Consider the following 13363-nt stretch of genomic DNA (forward strand, 5'->3'; position numbering starts at 1 on the left):
GGGTGGGATAGAGACTGGGGGGTCAGTTGCTGGGAAAAAGGTGAGGGAGAGGCAGATATTGAAGTCCATCTACTCTAGGTCAAGAAACAGTTCACTGTAGGTAAGAGAAGAGCGGCCAAGAGAAGAAGAAGAGGAATCAAGGGTGAGAAGGAAGTGAAAGTAGTTGCTATTGTTTAATACTCGGAGGTTCGAGGAAAGATACAGCAAACACTGTGGCAAACGGCTCACAGCACTTTCACCTTTCCATTTACTACTACTTCAATCAACCTTCACACCAAGTATATATTTTGGGAGGGAGTTCATTGCAAACGCATCCTAGCTGGCAGCTGTCTTTGAACATGACATGTTTGTCTTTATACTCAGCATTCAATATTTCCAAGATACTGTGCAATGTTAGTACAAAGTCGAAGGGTACTGTCTGTAGGGTTGTTGATCGGAGCTGGAGTGGCGGGGAGATTTATTCCTGCGGGGCAACCCAAACTGCTGTCCGCCCCAATAGATCGACATTCTATCTCGGCTTCGAGCGAGCTTGTCTTTGCAAGCATTTCCTAGCCTTGTGAAATCTAAAAGGCCCAATGGAGCAACCCCAAACCCTTAGATCCGTCTTCACCGACGCGAAGCGCGAAAAGACAGCTCTCGAAACACGCCCAGACACCAACTCCGACACCTACCGCCGCGATGTCAACGCGACGACAGCAAAGTTCGAGGAATGCCAGCGACTGGTTGGCGCGCTGTCCATGTTCAGCTCGAACGAGCTGCTGGAGGATATCTCTACGAATGATTTACCGTAATTACTCTCTAGTCACTTCACCTTCACTACGCGCTGATTATAACTCTTTTTCCCGCTCTAGGTATCTGACGCTCGAATATCACATCGCGGAGCTTCTCCAACGGTCCTACAGCACAGATCGCGAATCTATTCTACAACGAGCTCTACAGAAATATGAGAGATACCTAGCGCGCCTAGAAGATTACGAGCTACTAAGTCAAAGCAACAAGAAGCTTTACGAGCGATATGCGGCGAATCCTTCCTCCTTTTCACTAACACAGACAAACGATGCTGCTACTCGAAGAGATGTAAAGATAACGAGGTTCCGAGAGGAGAAAGAGCTGAAAGCAAAGCTCGAGGTTAGAATGCCCGCCTGAAAATTGAACGTTCCGTATTCCGCTCACGCTGATGCGAAGTACTACACCGAGAACCAACAAAAGCTCCAAAGCGACGACGACGACGTACGGAATCTCTATCTAGCAGAAATAAACCTCTACACGCATCAAGCCTTTCAGTCACTCGACCTTCTAGTGCAAGAGCTCACAATGCTATCAACAATCCGGAATATGCCTCCGAAACCCGAGCCCTCACAGGAACTCGACAACCGAGGGAGAAACAAGGAAATTAGGGAGGGTTACTCAGAACGCTTGGACCCGCCGATATCCCAGCTTCTGCAGGGAGGGAAACTCGGACCAATTCTGAGCAAGGACGGGAAACCCATGCAGCCATTTACAATTCTTGATCGCCGGACGCAGCTTCGCGACGGTGTTTTCCGCCCGGGGCATAACCTGCCCACCATGACGATTGAGGAATACCTCGAGGAAGAGCATAGGCGGGGAAACGTCCTTAAGGGAGGAGAACCGGAGCCGGTTGAGGTTGATGAAGATGAATGGGACAAGGCGGATGAAGAGACGATGAAAGCGAGGGCATGGGATGAGTTTAAAGAAGCGAACCCCAAGGGTTCGGGAAATACATTAAATAGAGGTTAATCACACTTGACTTAAGAGTCATTCAAATTTATGCATCATCATAATCTATCTATGAGCGCATTCATACATACAATAATGTCAATAGGTAAATGGGACTTTCAATAGTCCAGACCTTCTATATCTCGTAGCCAGAACCGTCAAGTCTAAGATACTTTTATAGGAGAGGCCAGCAACTCCCTTTCTCAGACATCTTCTAGATTTGTTCAGAAACCGGAACCTTCAGCTGCTTGTTTTGCTGAATCTGTTCGAGGATCTTCCCCGCTCCCTTGGCGACCAATGCTTTGGCCACCGTGACACCAAATTCCTCCGCCGACTGAGGCGAATCAACCGCCCCATCGATCTCGACCTCAGCACTCTCGCTGCCGTCAACGCTCACCACGACGGACCTCATTCGCAACTTCGACGTTCCTTCGGTGTCTTGAAACCATTCGGTCTCAACCCCCAGCGGGGCGCTGCAACCACCTTCAAGAGTCCGGAGAAGACTCCGCTCAGCTAAGCAAGCAAAAGTCGTCTGATCGTGGCCGACTGTGCTGAGGATATCCTCCATGACCTTATCATCCTTGCGGATTTCAATTCCCAATGCACCCTGGCCAACGGCATACAGCATCCCTGCGTTCTTCGAGTCTACGTACTGGTAGATGCGGTCTTCGAGTCCCAAACGTAACAGCCCTGCAGCAGCAAGGATAAGACATGTGTATGGGCTGTCCTCTGCATCCAACTTCGACAATCGTGTACCGATGTTGCCACGGACGTCCTTCACCTTCAAGTGGGGATACTTTCGCGCGAGTTGGGCAGTGCGGCGGATGGAGGATGTTCCTACGACTGAGCCCACCGGCATTTCAGCCAGACTCATGTTCGGTAGACCCTTCTTTATGACGAGGACATCTCTTGAATCTTCCCGCTTCATCATGGGGCCTAGCTTGCAGGAGGGGGGTAACAGAGTGGGGACATCTAAAGATAACCCGGAAAAGTCAGTCCGAGATCAGGCGAGCAGTCACAGGATGCGGTGTATACCTTTAAGAGAGTGGACGATAAGATCGACATGCCCAGCTTCTAAGAGGTCCTCTAGCTCCGCCGTCCATAAATTTTTGGTGGTGAAGTCCTTGAGCGCAATGGTTGTGTTCTGGTCGCCGGCGGTTTCACGCGAGTGAATCTTGAAAGTATAGGCCGGGTATCGTTCATTGAGGGCCGCGAGGACGAGGTCCGTTTGGAGAAGAGCGAGCTTGGACTTGCGCGTCCCGATTGTGAAGATCTTTTGAGACGCGGGGTCTGCGGAGGGAGGCGGGGCTCGAGTAGCCATTTCGACAGTTGGATAGAATTGGTTTCCTGCGGTCGAGGACGAAGTCGCGATTCTGTCGTCTGAAAATGGTGTGTGACCAAAAGAAATGAGTAACTGCAGAGTGTTCGAGTTTGAAAACAACCTTCGAAGATCTGAACCCGAATTTGTCGCCTGATATGATCGGAAGCGGTTCCGTTGTAGAATTAAATACGAGCCATGTGCTTGTGATACGCGGTATTACGCCACTTTAAGCGGCAATTCACCACGTGAAACAAATGCAATACGCCGTAGAAAGCCAGCGCAATCAAATCCCGATCAAATCGTCTCACTCATTGCTGGAGTATAATGTGTCTTTCAACCAGACGTTTATAGATTTGTGGAATGGATTGATTCAAAGTCTTTGGCATAAGATCAAGGCTCGTTCTCCTTATCACAGCGACGGTTTTGCGGAGAAGAACTGACGTAACGGCGAACCTCGGCTTCGGGAACAGTGCCTTATCAGTCTTAACGATCACGATTCCCCAGACTCCGACGGACTTGTCCACGGAGTTCCAGAACCTCGCGCCAACAACCTTATAAACACCCAATCCGCCACCTCCCTTTCCCAATACTTCGACCTCCTCCCCCTTCGAGTCTCAACCCCATATAATCATCGAATTCATCATCAACCCTTACCCGTCTGTCTACGAACGCATACGGCGGGCAGTCCTTCGATCTAACCACCCAAGATGAGCTCTAACGGGGGAAGGCCAACGAAGCTGTCGTTAGTTCCGCTCCCTAAGGGCTCAGTCTTACTTCCCGGCGCGACCCTACGGATTCCAGTCTCAAACCGGCCAGATCTTGCCAATCTCCTGGCTTCGTTGCTGGATCGGACGCATGCGAACAAGCGAGATGCGAACTCGATAGTGTTTGGTTGCGTTCCTCTTTGCTCGCCGTATCTGAGTCCAGATGGTCAACACGTCATCGATAACGGCGCCGTTGATGAAGACAAGAGGGAGGAATTCGAGTCCTTCGATGCGGGACAAGCGAGGAAGGAAGATCTCTACCGTTACGGTACCCTCGGCAAGGTCATTGGCGTTCAACGGCGCGCTTATTCGGAGCCGCATCTTCTGGTTCAAGGTGTTCAGCGTCTCACAGTCAGACGTGTGCTTAAGGAACGTCCATTCTTTGAGGCAGAGTGTATTCTCCATGATGAGAAAGGTTGGTTTTGAGCGTTACCTCGGCAACAACATCCGAAGACTAACCCTGAGTGTGAACTGTATAGAGCCATCCCCGAACGACTCAGTGGCAGTGGAACTATTCCAACAACTAAGACAGCTCTCCAGGGAACTTCTCACCCTTTTGCGATACACATCTTTAATACCAAACACAGGAGGGCCTCGACTATCGCCCTTGATCGCCCGCAAATTTGAGTTAATAATCACCAAGTCTGACCTGGCCCAGGCAGGTAGGCTTGCAGATGTCATGGCTGATATCGCTGAGTCGAGCCTTGAGGAGAAGCTTCGTGTTCTGTCAGCTCTTGATGTCAAAATCAGACTGGAAAGGGTTGTCGACATTTTGAGCAAGCAGAACCAAGGGATTCGTGGCAGTGTCAAGTTCACCACCATCTCCACAGATAGTATCCCTCCAGGATCAATGTTGGATATAAGTCAGCTGGATCCCCGAGTCCGCGAATTGCTGTCAAAACGGGGCATGCCTGGCGGTTCCAGGACTCCACCGCCCGGACTAGGAGGTCAGAATAATGACTCGGACGAAAAGGAGTCGAATGAGCTTGATGAGCTTCAACAAAAGTTGAAGGATGGCCAGCTCAGCCCGGAAGCCCAAAAGATTGCCGACAAAGAACTCCGGCGGCTTCGGAAAATGATGCCCATGAACCAGGAATACGGCGTAGTCAGAACATACCTCGAAATCCTCGCGGATATCCCATGGAGCAAGGTTACTGAAGATAAACTCGGCCGTGAAACTTTGAACTTGGCGCGGAAGCAATTGGACGACGATCACTACGGACTGGAAAAGATCAAGAAGAGATTGCTCGAGTACCTTGCTGTCTTGAGACTGAAGCAATCGACAAACCAGGATATTGAACGGCAGATTTCTGCTCTGACAAAAGAGCTTGATAACTCTGGTGGTGACATTGAAAAGGGCATCCCGTCATTGCCCGAGTCGGACCGCGCTGCCATCGAGTCAAAGCTGCAGGGACTTACAACTCGGCGGATGGGCGACAAATCTCCTATCCTCCTTCTTGTTGGCCCGCCAGGCACTGGAAAGACTAGCTTAGCAAGGTCGGTTGCCACCGCCCTGGGCCGCAAGTTCCACAGGATCTCTCTTGGTGGTGTCAGGGACGAGGCAGAAATCAGAGGACATCGAAGGACATATGTCGCTGCCATGCCTGGCTTGATCGTCAACGGCCTGAAGAAGGTCGGCGTTGCCAACCCTGTCTTCTTGCTTGATGAAATTGACAAGATTGGCGGCGCCAATTTCCAAGGAGACCCATCTGCGGCTATGCTCGAAGTCCTGGACCCTGAGCAGAACCACACGTTTGTCGACCATTACATTAACATTCCCCTTGACTTGAGCAAGGTTCTCTTCATCGCAACTGCCAACTCTCTTGACACAATTCCTGCCCCTCTCCTCGACCGGATGGAGACCATCCAACTATCCGGCTACACAACTGTCGAGAAGAGACACATTGCCAAGAGACACCTCATCCCCAAGCAGGTCAGAGCGAACGGACTGTCGGAAGGTCAAGTCATTCTGTCAGATGATGTTATTGACAAGACTACCACCTCATACACTCGAGAATCTGGTGTCCGTAACCTTGAACGGGAACTTGGGTCCATCTGCCGCTACAAAGCTGTTCAATACGCGGACGCTGCGGATACTGCCAAGATGGACTCATACAACCCTGTGGTCACCCTCGAAGACCTAGAAGACATCCTCGGAATTGAGCGCTTCGATGAAGAGATCACTGAGAAGCACGGCCGCCCAGGAGTTGTCACCGGCCTAGTCGCCTACTCCACCGGTGGTCAAGGAAGCATCCTCTTCATAGAACTCGCAGACATGCCAGGAAGCGGCCGGGTCCAGCTCACGGGGAAGCTCGGAGACGTGCTAAAGGAAAGCGTCGAAGTCGCCCTCACCTGGGTCAAGGCCCACTCTTTCGAACTTGGCCTGACTTCTGATCCCAACGAGGATATCATGAAGAACCGCAGCTTGCACGTACACTGTCCTTCAGGCGCGATTCCCAAGGATGGCCCCTCCGCCGGACTTGCACATACCATCGGTCTCATCTCATTGTTATCCGGCAAGGCCGTGCCCCCGAAGCTTGCGATGACCGGTGAGGTCTCGCTCCGTGGACGAGTGATGCCCGTCGGCGGTATCAAGGAGAAACTCATCGGTGCGCACCGAGCCGGTGTAACGACCGTCCTTCTACCTCACCAAAACCGGAAGGATGTCAAGGATGTCCCGGAGGAGGTCAGCAAGGATCTTGAGATTATCTATGTCAAGTATGTTTCCGTAACCCCTGCCCCTAGCCCACACTTCCACGTTCGCATCACTAACTGCAACAAGGCACATCTGGGAAGCCATCCGACACGTCTGGCCTGATGCTCACTGGCCCGGACAGCACCATATGAACTTCGTCGAGAGTCGTCTCTAAATCTTGAGTCCGTTCCCTTTTTTTTAATCGTTTGTTCATATTAGCCGATTGCCCTTGCCCCTTAGCTTGTTTATATAGCCTTGACGTTTTGCGTTGATTGTTACATGCCTGGTTCTTAAGCTCCACTCTATACACTGAACGTAGCATTTACTATCGTTGATACTGCATATCCTACACTTGCGTGTTTTTGGCTATCTTTGCAATTGTGAACTTTCCTGGATCCTACTTTGTAGCCGCCTGTAGAAAGAATGGGTTCTGGTGAATCTACATATCTACAACATACGGCAACATAGAGGCTACAGCCATAAGTCTTGGATATGCATATATATGGAGCAACACTATGATACAAAATAACAAGGTAGTTAACGCAGCATTAGAAGATCAACCCAATGAACCCATGATTCGGAATCTCCGAGGCGCGAAGGAGCTGGGAACATGCTCCCATGCCCAGAGAGATCCAGACAAACCCACAACATTTCTATTCCTGCAATCTCTCACTGACACCCAACCCAGATCCCACCTTATGAGCTTTCACTCCCACTCCCGCTCCCCGGAAAAGGAGGCTTCCCCCCAATAGCCGGCCTGTCATAATTGAGTCCCAAAGCCTGCCATGTGGGCCTCCATGCCTTTTCGCCGTTCAGTAGCTGCTTCGCCTGCTCGTCGAACGCCTCGTGCTCGCCTTCTTTCGGCTCGACTCTGAGCTTGGTTGGGTTGTTCTCGTCCTGCGATTGTTTTTGGAATTTCGCGGCTTTGTGGTATTGGTCTTTCTCCCATCTGTTCGATTCAAAGGGTACTCGTTAGCGCACCCGTTCGTTGACAGATCAATCAAACCCTTATCCTGAGTAGCAGATCCAGTAGGATACCCAGACCAAAACAGAATAAATAGCAAGGAAATTTGTGAGTGAAACATACGCATCCATCTTCTCCGGCACCTCAGGCCAAACAAACGGCTCCTTCATCTCAACAGTCATCCTCTTCTTCGACTTCGGCCGCCGTAACGGGCCGTAGCCTGTCTCCGCCCGGTTCAGCCTTGTGACCTTCTGTTGCTCGACGTAACTGCGTATACTGATGACGCCGACGCCGTACAGGCGCTGCAGGTAGTCCCGCATATCGAGCTTGTTGAAGTTCAAGGGGACGTAGAAGGAGGCATAGCGGGGCGGGAGGAAGGGCGTTCGGATGAGGGCGATTGTGAAGTCGGGGCTGCATTTTGGAATCAATTGAGTTAGAGCGAGAGAGGGCTTTGAGAGTCATCGAGGTAGTTGGGTTTCCAGTAAGGAAGACGTACAGGTATATCTGCTTGCGCGCAGAGAGCGGTGCGCCTGGACCGACCCAGTCGGCGGGCCTTTTGGGGAACTTGGACCATTTGCGGACCATTTTGTGGAATTAGGTCCCGTACGACGGTTGGGAGGGTTGAGAGGAGGTACTGGAGGGTTGTTCGTGTTTCTTGGAGTTGGGGGATGGTTGGCGGTCTTTTGAGACTGCGGAACTTTTGCAGAACGGAACTGCGTGGTTGGCCGCTTCGGGTGCCGTAGCGAATTCCTACAGGTCCGCTCATTCGATCTCTGCTCTACTCTTAGTTTACACGGACTTTGGTTGTATTGATGAGGGAAATTGTGTCTATTGCTTGATCATGACGGTCATTAATTATGTAGAGAATTCCAACCAAGTGTTGCTAAGCAATCCGGAAAGCTCATGAAACATGCAATTCCTTGAGTTTCCGAGAACTCTCATCGAGCGCATCGTGATTTGAGCCCTCGTACTCAACTGCGCCCTCTTTTTCCGCTGTGTCGCTTTCATGCCCAGAGTCTTCTTCTTCCTCATCTGTGCCCTGAGAGTCGTCATCCTCGTCTTCGCCTTCCTCGTCGTTCTTGTTGTCCCCATCGGCACCAACTTCCTTCATATACTTTTCGAGCTCACGTGCCATCTTCCTCGAGAAACCAGAAGCCTCAACTTCAACGTCCAGCCGCTTTTCAGTGTTGAGCTGCTTCTTGGCATCTGCGAAGAATGGCCCTGGCACGTCGCTCACGAAGTGGAACTTCCGTTGAAAGTAGCGCTTGATGCAGTTCACGTCACGGTCGAAGTACATCTCTGCATTGGCATGGTCAATTGAAACCATTTGCGGGAAGTCAATGATGACCGGAGTCAATTTCAGGTTCTCGTCATCGTCCTCTCCTTCGCGCGCTATTCCCTTCCCTTTCGCCTCTAGGTCCTCTTCTTCCTTGATGAGAATGTTGAACTCGTTGAAGTCGCCGTGGATGAGGCCTACACGAGCCAGTTGCATTATCGTCTCCATTAATTCCGAATAGAGCGATGCTGGGTCTGGAACCTTAGAAATCTGTCGGAGTGGAAACGCGTCGATCAGACTCATAACAATCGTGTGTCGGTTCTGCGCGATAGGTTCCGGCACTGAGAAACCGTTCTCCCGTAAAGCTTTCATGAAGGCAAATTCCTTCATCGCGGCCAATCGCGACATGTACATCCATGATCCCGTGCTGCGATTCCGCAGATAGTCTCGATTGGTCTTCACGGTTCGGAACGAGATGCGGCCAAGTCGATGGATCTTCAGAATCCGCTGTATTTTCTTGTTGTCGGCGACAACGATGATATCCGACTCCTTTCCGACACCGATCTGGTTTCCGACGGAGTAGATGCACTTTTGCTTCTGGTGTGCGTTGAGAGCAAGATAGTCAAGGCCGCCGTATGTGAGTCGGTATCCGTCATCTGAATCAGAAACAAGGAAGTCAGGAGTATGGCGACAGAGAAGAAAGCAATTTGGGTAAGCGTACACTTAGCATTCTTAACCTTCGCAATCAGGTTCGTCTTTGCGAGATTCGAGATGGAACGGTTGACACCGCTACCGCCGCGTAGTCCAGAGATCTGAGCGATCAAGGGCGTCGGTACGACTTCGTGGTTCTTGCTCCCTTGTTCGACCTGAGAAAAGCGCGCGCGTTAGATTGTGTGGTCATGATATATATTCTGCTGAACAGTCTAGGCAATGCGGGGGGATGAGGGGCGAAAACATACTGCTGAGAGCACACGAAAGTCCTCTGAGGTGAGGTAGCGAATAGCTTTTGGATCGAGCTTCATTTTGGTAACTCCTGCCTGAAGAGAAAGGCAGCTGAGCGAATTTAAGATAGTAGTGCTTGCCTCTCAGTCGTGGTCTTGTCGCCAGTCGGGCTATGATGCGGCAAAATTTAGATTTCTTATCGCACGTGCCCTAGACCCTAACGAGTAAGGATCTTATCGTAAGTCTATTCAACTGGAGCTTTAAGACTGAGTTGTCTCCCTACTACTAGGAATCAACGATGAATTTGAATATGAGATCATTGCCTACTATACTTTCAGACTTTTCTGTTCTGAATACATTAGACCTAAACTGTATGGGAACGCTGAGGAGTGCGCTCGATCTATTCCACTAGATGCCATTCAGGAGAATATCAAGTACTCAGGTAGAGCTTTCCTCCCAGTCAGGGTTCTTGAGAGTCGTTAGCATTATACATACGTGATGGAAATAAGGAGATTTGACATACCTTGCGCAAGATAACCAATCCCTCCAAGGTGCTGCTGAGAGGAATGTACTGCTCATCCTCCAGCTCTGCTCGCTCACCGTGCGAAAGTAGCACCGGCGTGCTCTGTGTCTGCCAGCCGGTAATCGTCTTGGGGCGACCAGCCTGCCCAACAACATCAACAGCCTGTCCGACCCGAACATTGACCGGGAGAGGTTGAAGATCCTCGTCAAGCGTAACGAGGAAGCGCGGATACATCGCTGTAATGAGGAAGTAAAGGAGGTAGTGATGTTCAGCGAGAATGAATTGCTTGGCATCAATTAAAGACACAAGCACAGTGAGCAAGCCAGCAGCCGAGACTCGGCTTAGTACCTGGCGGTCTGTGTGGAATGGGTTCAATGTCATCGTGCCCTTGCCCATGTGGAGTAGACCCTGGGCAATGCGCACCATGAATAGAGAGTTTTGGTCGCGATGATAGTAGCTGGCCAGTTGCCTCAACAGTTGTGCCAAACGAGAGTTCTTCGTACCGGCACCGCAGAGACCCATGGCGAAGATGGCGTTAATGGCCACATCATTGTCATTGTCGTGACTATATCTTGATAACGTGTCGTAGACCTTCATCTGAGGGTTGCTGGGGCTAATCAAACCCATAGCAAGAGGGACCGCCTTTCGGATGTTGCTAGCACCGTAGTGCATCAAGTGACCAAATTGGCGAAGAATCATATCCTGTCCGACATCCTCTCCCATGGCGATTAAGGACAGACCCAACACAGCATACGATTGGACTAGTTCATCACCCTTCTTCTCGTCACTCTCCTCAATAACATCGTTGCAAATGTGAAGGAGCTCCTGCAGCTTCAGGACAGTACCGGTACCTGCCCAAGCACACACGGAGGCCAGGACCGAGGTGGGTTTGGCCATAGGATGATCGACAGCTTTGAGGATATCAAGGATCACGTCAACTTCCTCCTGACGCCCGAAGTACAGAAGCGCCAAACCAAGAGCCATGAAGCGGGTCCACTTATCCTTGAGCTGCTTTTGGCGATCCTCGTCCATGAGGGTAGTGGCAATTGCCTCGCTGACTTGGTGATTTGAAGATCCAACGAATACCAGACCAAGTGAAACAGCCGCCATTGCAGAAAGCTGCATATCTAGAGACACATCTTCAACAATAGGAAGAAGAACTTCGAGCAGTTCCTCCTTGTTGGAGCCAGCGTATGCCAGACCGAGACCCATGATAGCCGAGACCCTCTCAGGAACAGTCTTCGCCTCAAGGTGGTCAGTGTCACTCAAAAGGGCCAGCGCAGGGTCTGAATCGATCCGCACGCCCGAATTGAGGATACCGGTGGCCAGTGAAGCACCAGCCTTGATCTGGTTTTCCGAGGCGTACATGTACTTGTCGATTATGCCCAAACCATTCTCCACATCCCGATGAAGAAGCATACCCATGGAGGCAGTGGTCGACAACATGCCATCGTCCTTTGTCTTCCAGACCCAAGGACCCTTATCATCTTCAACAATCATCATTTGGTCGTTGCCAAACCCAGCGTTGGCGAAGCCATTAACGAAGGCGCTGGCAAGGTTATGTCTCGCAGAGTCGACATTTGTGAGACCTGCTCCTCGGCTACTTTCCAAATGTGTTTTGTAGATGTCCTCCGGCATAATCGGGTCGAGGATGTTGAGTTCTTTTCCGAGAGATTTAAAGTGCTTTGGAATCAAGGTATTGTTCAGGCAGTCCATAAAAGTCTCGTCTTCCTCGTCGTCGCCGAGATTGTCGAGCCAGATTTGCTGCCTGGAAACCAGGAAAGCCATCTGCTTCTTCAACGACCTATCTGCAGTCGCGTTCAAGTCACTTTTGATAAGGTCGACATCGTTCAAGCGGATAGCAAGGACGATGGCCTTTGTGAGCTCTTTGTAACGAACGTAAATCTCGTGTGCCGTACGAAGGAACTGTTGATCTTCGGGGTACGTGAGGAGGTTGACCATGCTGACCATATACAAGCAAACTCTTGCGTATGTGTTCTCATCCACAAATCGAGGAACCTCTTCGATAATTTCAAGCTCGCTCAGAAGGTCAACCGCGTCGGCTTCCGCATTGTGGCTGAGGAAGTATGGGACAAGCGAGAGCGCGAGGTCAATCAGGTCTTGTACTTCCTTGTCAGCGTTTAACCTGTTCTGGTATTCCTGTCCGATCTCCAACGCCAGATGCCTGACATATTCGTGGCCCCAGGAGCCAGGGTCCTCCGATTTGGCGAGAAGCCGGTATTTGAGCGTTTCGAGTTTCTCTTCGTCACCGTACGTCATACCTAGGACCGACAGCATATCCGCCAGGGAGTCCTAACGAAAGTCCTCAATCAGTGACCGGGCTTTTCAAAAATTCGCGTACGCTTGTGAACCCACCTTGTTTGCGCCGGCTGACCACTTCTCGTACAGCGCGGCCAGATCATCGTAATGTGGTCGTAAGAACTTCAGAGGCTTGGGAACCGCGGTCATAGAGGAGGTAGACGTTTTGATGAAAGTCTTGATGGCGTCTAAAGCAGGCCCATAAAGCGAGGTATCCGGTTCCTGGAGTACAGCAGACAGTCAGCCTCAGCAGATTTATTAGTGAACCGCATCTGGTCATCATACCTTCAACCGCTCTACGAGCATCTCAAGTTCGCTCTTCAACTGCTGATCCTCCTCACTGAGCTCCTCTAGAAGGATGTAAGATTAGTGACCGTGAAGGCTGATGGCGGCAAACCATCCGTGAAGGATCCCATTATGACAACATCAGAGCTAACCTACCTTCTTCTGGGGCGTCATCCTTCTGTTTCCCGTTCACTTGTGTCTTCTCTTCAGGCTTATCTTTCTTTCCTCCTGCCAAATCCTTGACATCATCAACCTTACCCTTGCCCTTGTCGGCCGGAGCTGACCGCTCGCCTTCCTTGGCCATATTCGACGGCTATCTGGTGGATGATCCGTGATGTGTTGCGGAAAGTATGGATTGAAAGTAAGGGAGGTGAGAAGGTAAAGCCACAGAGGTATGGGGGAGTAAGCAAGTCTTTGTACACTCAGTGATGGGGTGAGGAATGATTCATAAGCTTGTTGATGGAAACGGAGAGCTCTGTCTCGTCGCCGCTCCGGTCGTTGCGCCTGAGGAGCTCAGTGCTATTATGTAATCCATAT

At 50.8% G+C, this 13363-nt stretch overlaps 6 protein-coding genes across 6 annotated transcripts; 2 read left to right on the plus strand and 4 right to left on the minus strand.

Moving 5' to 3' along the window:
- The first annotated feature begins 307 nt into the window (after window positions 1–307).
- BDV17DRAFT_255929 (IGBP1/TAP42 family protein) lies at window positions 308–1780 on the plus strand. Its single transcript, XM_073756991.1, has 3 exons — window positions 308–787; window positions 852–1128; window positions 1186–1780. Exons 1-3 carry the CDS (start codon window positions 576–578, stop codon window positions 1756–1758), a joined length of 1062 nt encoding a protein of 353 aa, XP_073618366.1. The 5' UTR covers window positions 308–575; the 3' UTR covers window positions 1759–1780.
- A 74-nt stretch (window positions 1781–1854) lies between these two features.
- On the minus strand, window positions 1855–3521 carry BDV17DRAFT_239308 (porphobilinogen deaminase). Its single transcript, XM_073755919.1, has 2 exons — window positions 2773–3521; window positions 1855–2709 (listed from the first exon to the last, which is right to left on the minus strand). The coding sequence occupies exons 1-2, from the start codon at window positions 3056–3058 to the stop codon at window positions 1952–1954; spliced, it is 1044 nt and encodes a 347-aa protein (XP_073618367.1). The 5' UTR covers window positions 3059–3521; the 3' UTR covers window positions 1855–1951.
- Window positions 3522–3632: 111 nt separating this feature from the next.
- BDV17DRAFT_239365 (putative LON domain serine protease) lies at window positions 3633–7170 on the plus strand. The gene is made up of 4 exons (XM_073755922.1): window positions 3633–4237; window positions 4302–6540; window positions 6605–6699; window positions 7070–7170. Exons 1-3 carry the CDS (start codon window positions 3766–3768, stop codon window positions 6690–6692), a joined length of 2799 nt encoding a protein of 932 aa, XP_073618368.1. The 5' UTR covers window positions 3633–3765; the 3' UTR covers window positions 6693–6699; window positions 7070–7170.
- Window positions 6927–8279, minus strand: BDV17DRAFT_239323 (mitochondrial 54S ribosomal protein uL23m). Its single transcript, XM_073755920.1, has 3 exons — window positions 7978–8279; window positions 7605–7892; window positions 6927–7466 (listed from the first exon to the last, which is right to left on the minus strand). The coding sequence occupies exons 1-3, from the start codon at window positions 8064–8066 to the stop codon at window positions 7214–7216; spliced, it is 630 nt and encodes a 209-aa protein (XP_073618369.1). The 5' UTR covers window positions 8067–8279; the 3' UTR covers window positions 6927–7213.
- A 1-nt stretch (window position 8280) lies between these two features.
- BDV17DRAFT_239330 (protein kinase RIO2) lies at window positions 8281–9933 on the minus strand. Its single transcript, XM_073755921.1, has 3 exons — window positions 9717–9933; window positions 9479–9623; window positions 8281–9413 (listed from the first exon to the last, which is right to left on the minus strand). The coding sequence occupies exons 1-3, from the start codon at window positions 9777–9779 to the stop codon at window positions 8383–8385; spliced, it is 1239 nt and encodes a 412-aa protein (XP_073618370.1). The 5' UTR covers window positions 9780–9933; the 3' UTR covers window positions 8281–8382.
- A 204-nt stretch (window positions 9934–10137) lies between these two features.
- BDV17DRAFT_288612 (proteasome regulatory particle base subunit RPN1) lies at window positions 10138–13130 on the minus strand (the record flags this gene model as incomplete). Its single annotated transcript, XM_073761446.1, has 5 exons — window positions 10138–10167; window positions 10223–12535; window positions 12599–12763; window positions 12827–12891; window positions 12983–13130. The coding sequence occupies 5 exons, from the start codon at window positions 13128–13130 to the stop codon at window positions 10138–10140; spliced, it is 2721 nt and encodes a 906-aa protein (XP_073618371.1).
- Between the last annotated feature and the right edge of the window lie 233 nt (window positions 13131–13363).

Source organism: Aspergillus undulatus (assembly GCF_047715775.1).
Source record: "Aspergillus undulatus strain CBS 261.88 unplaced genomic scaffold BDV17scaffold_9, whole genome shotgun sequence".
Lineage (NCBI taxonomy): Eukaryota > Fungi > Ascomycota > Eurotiomycetes > Eurotiales > Aspergillaceae > Aspergillus > Aspergillus undulatus.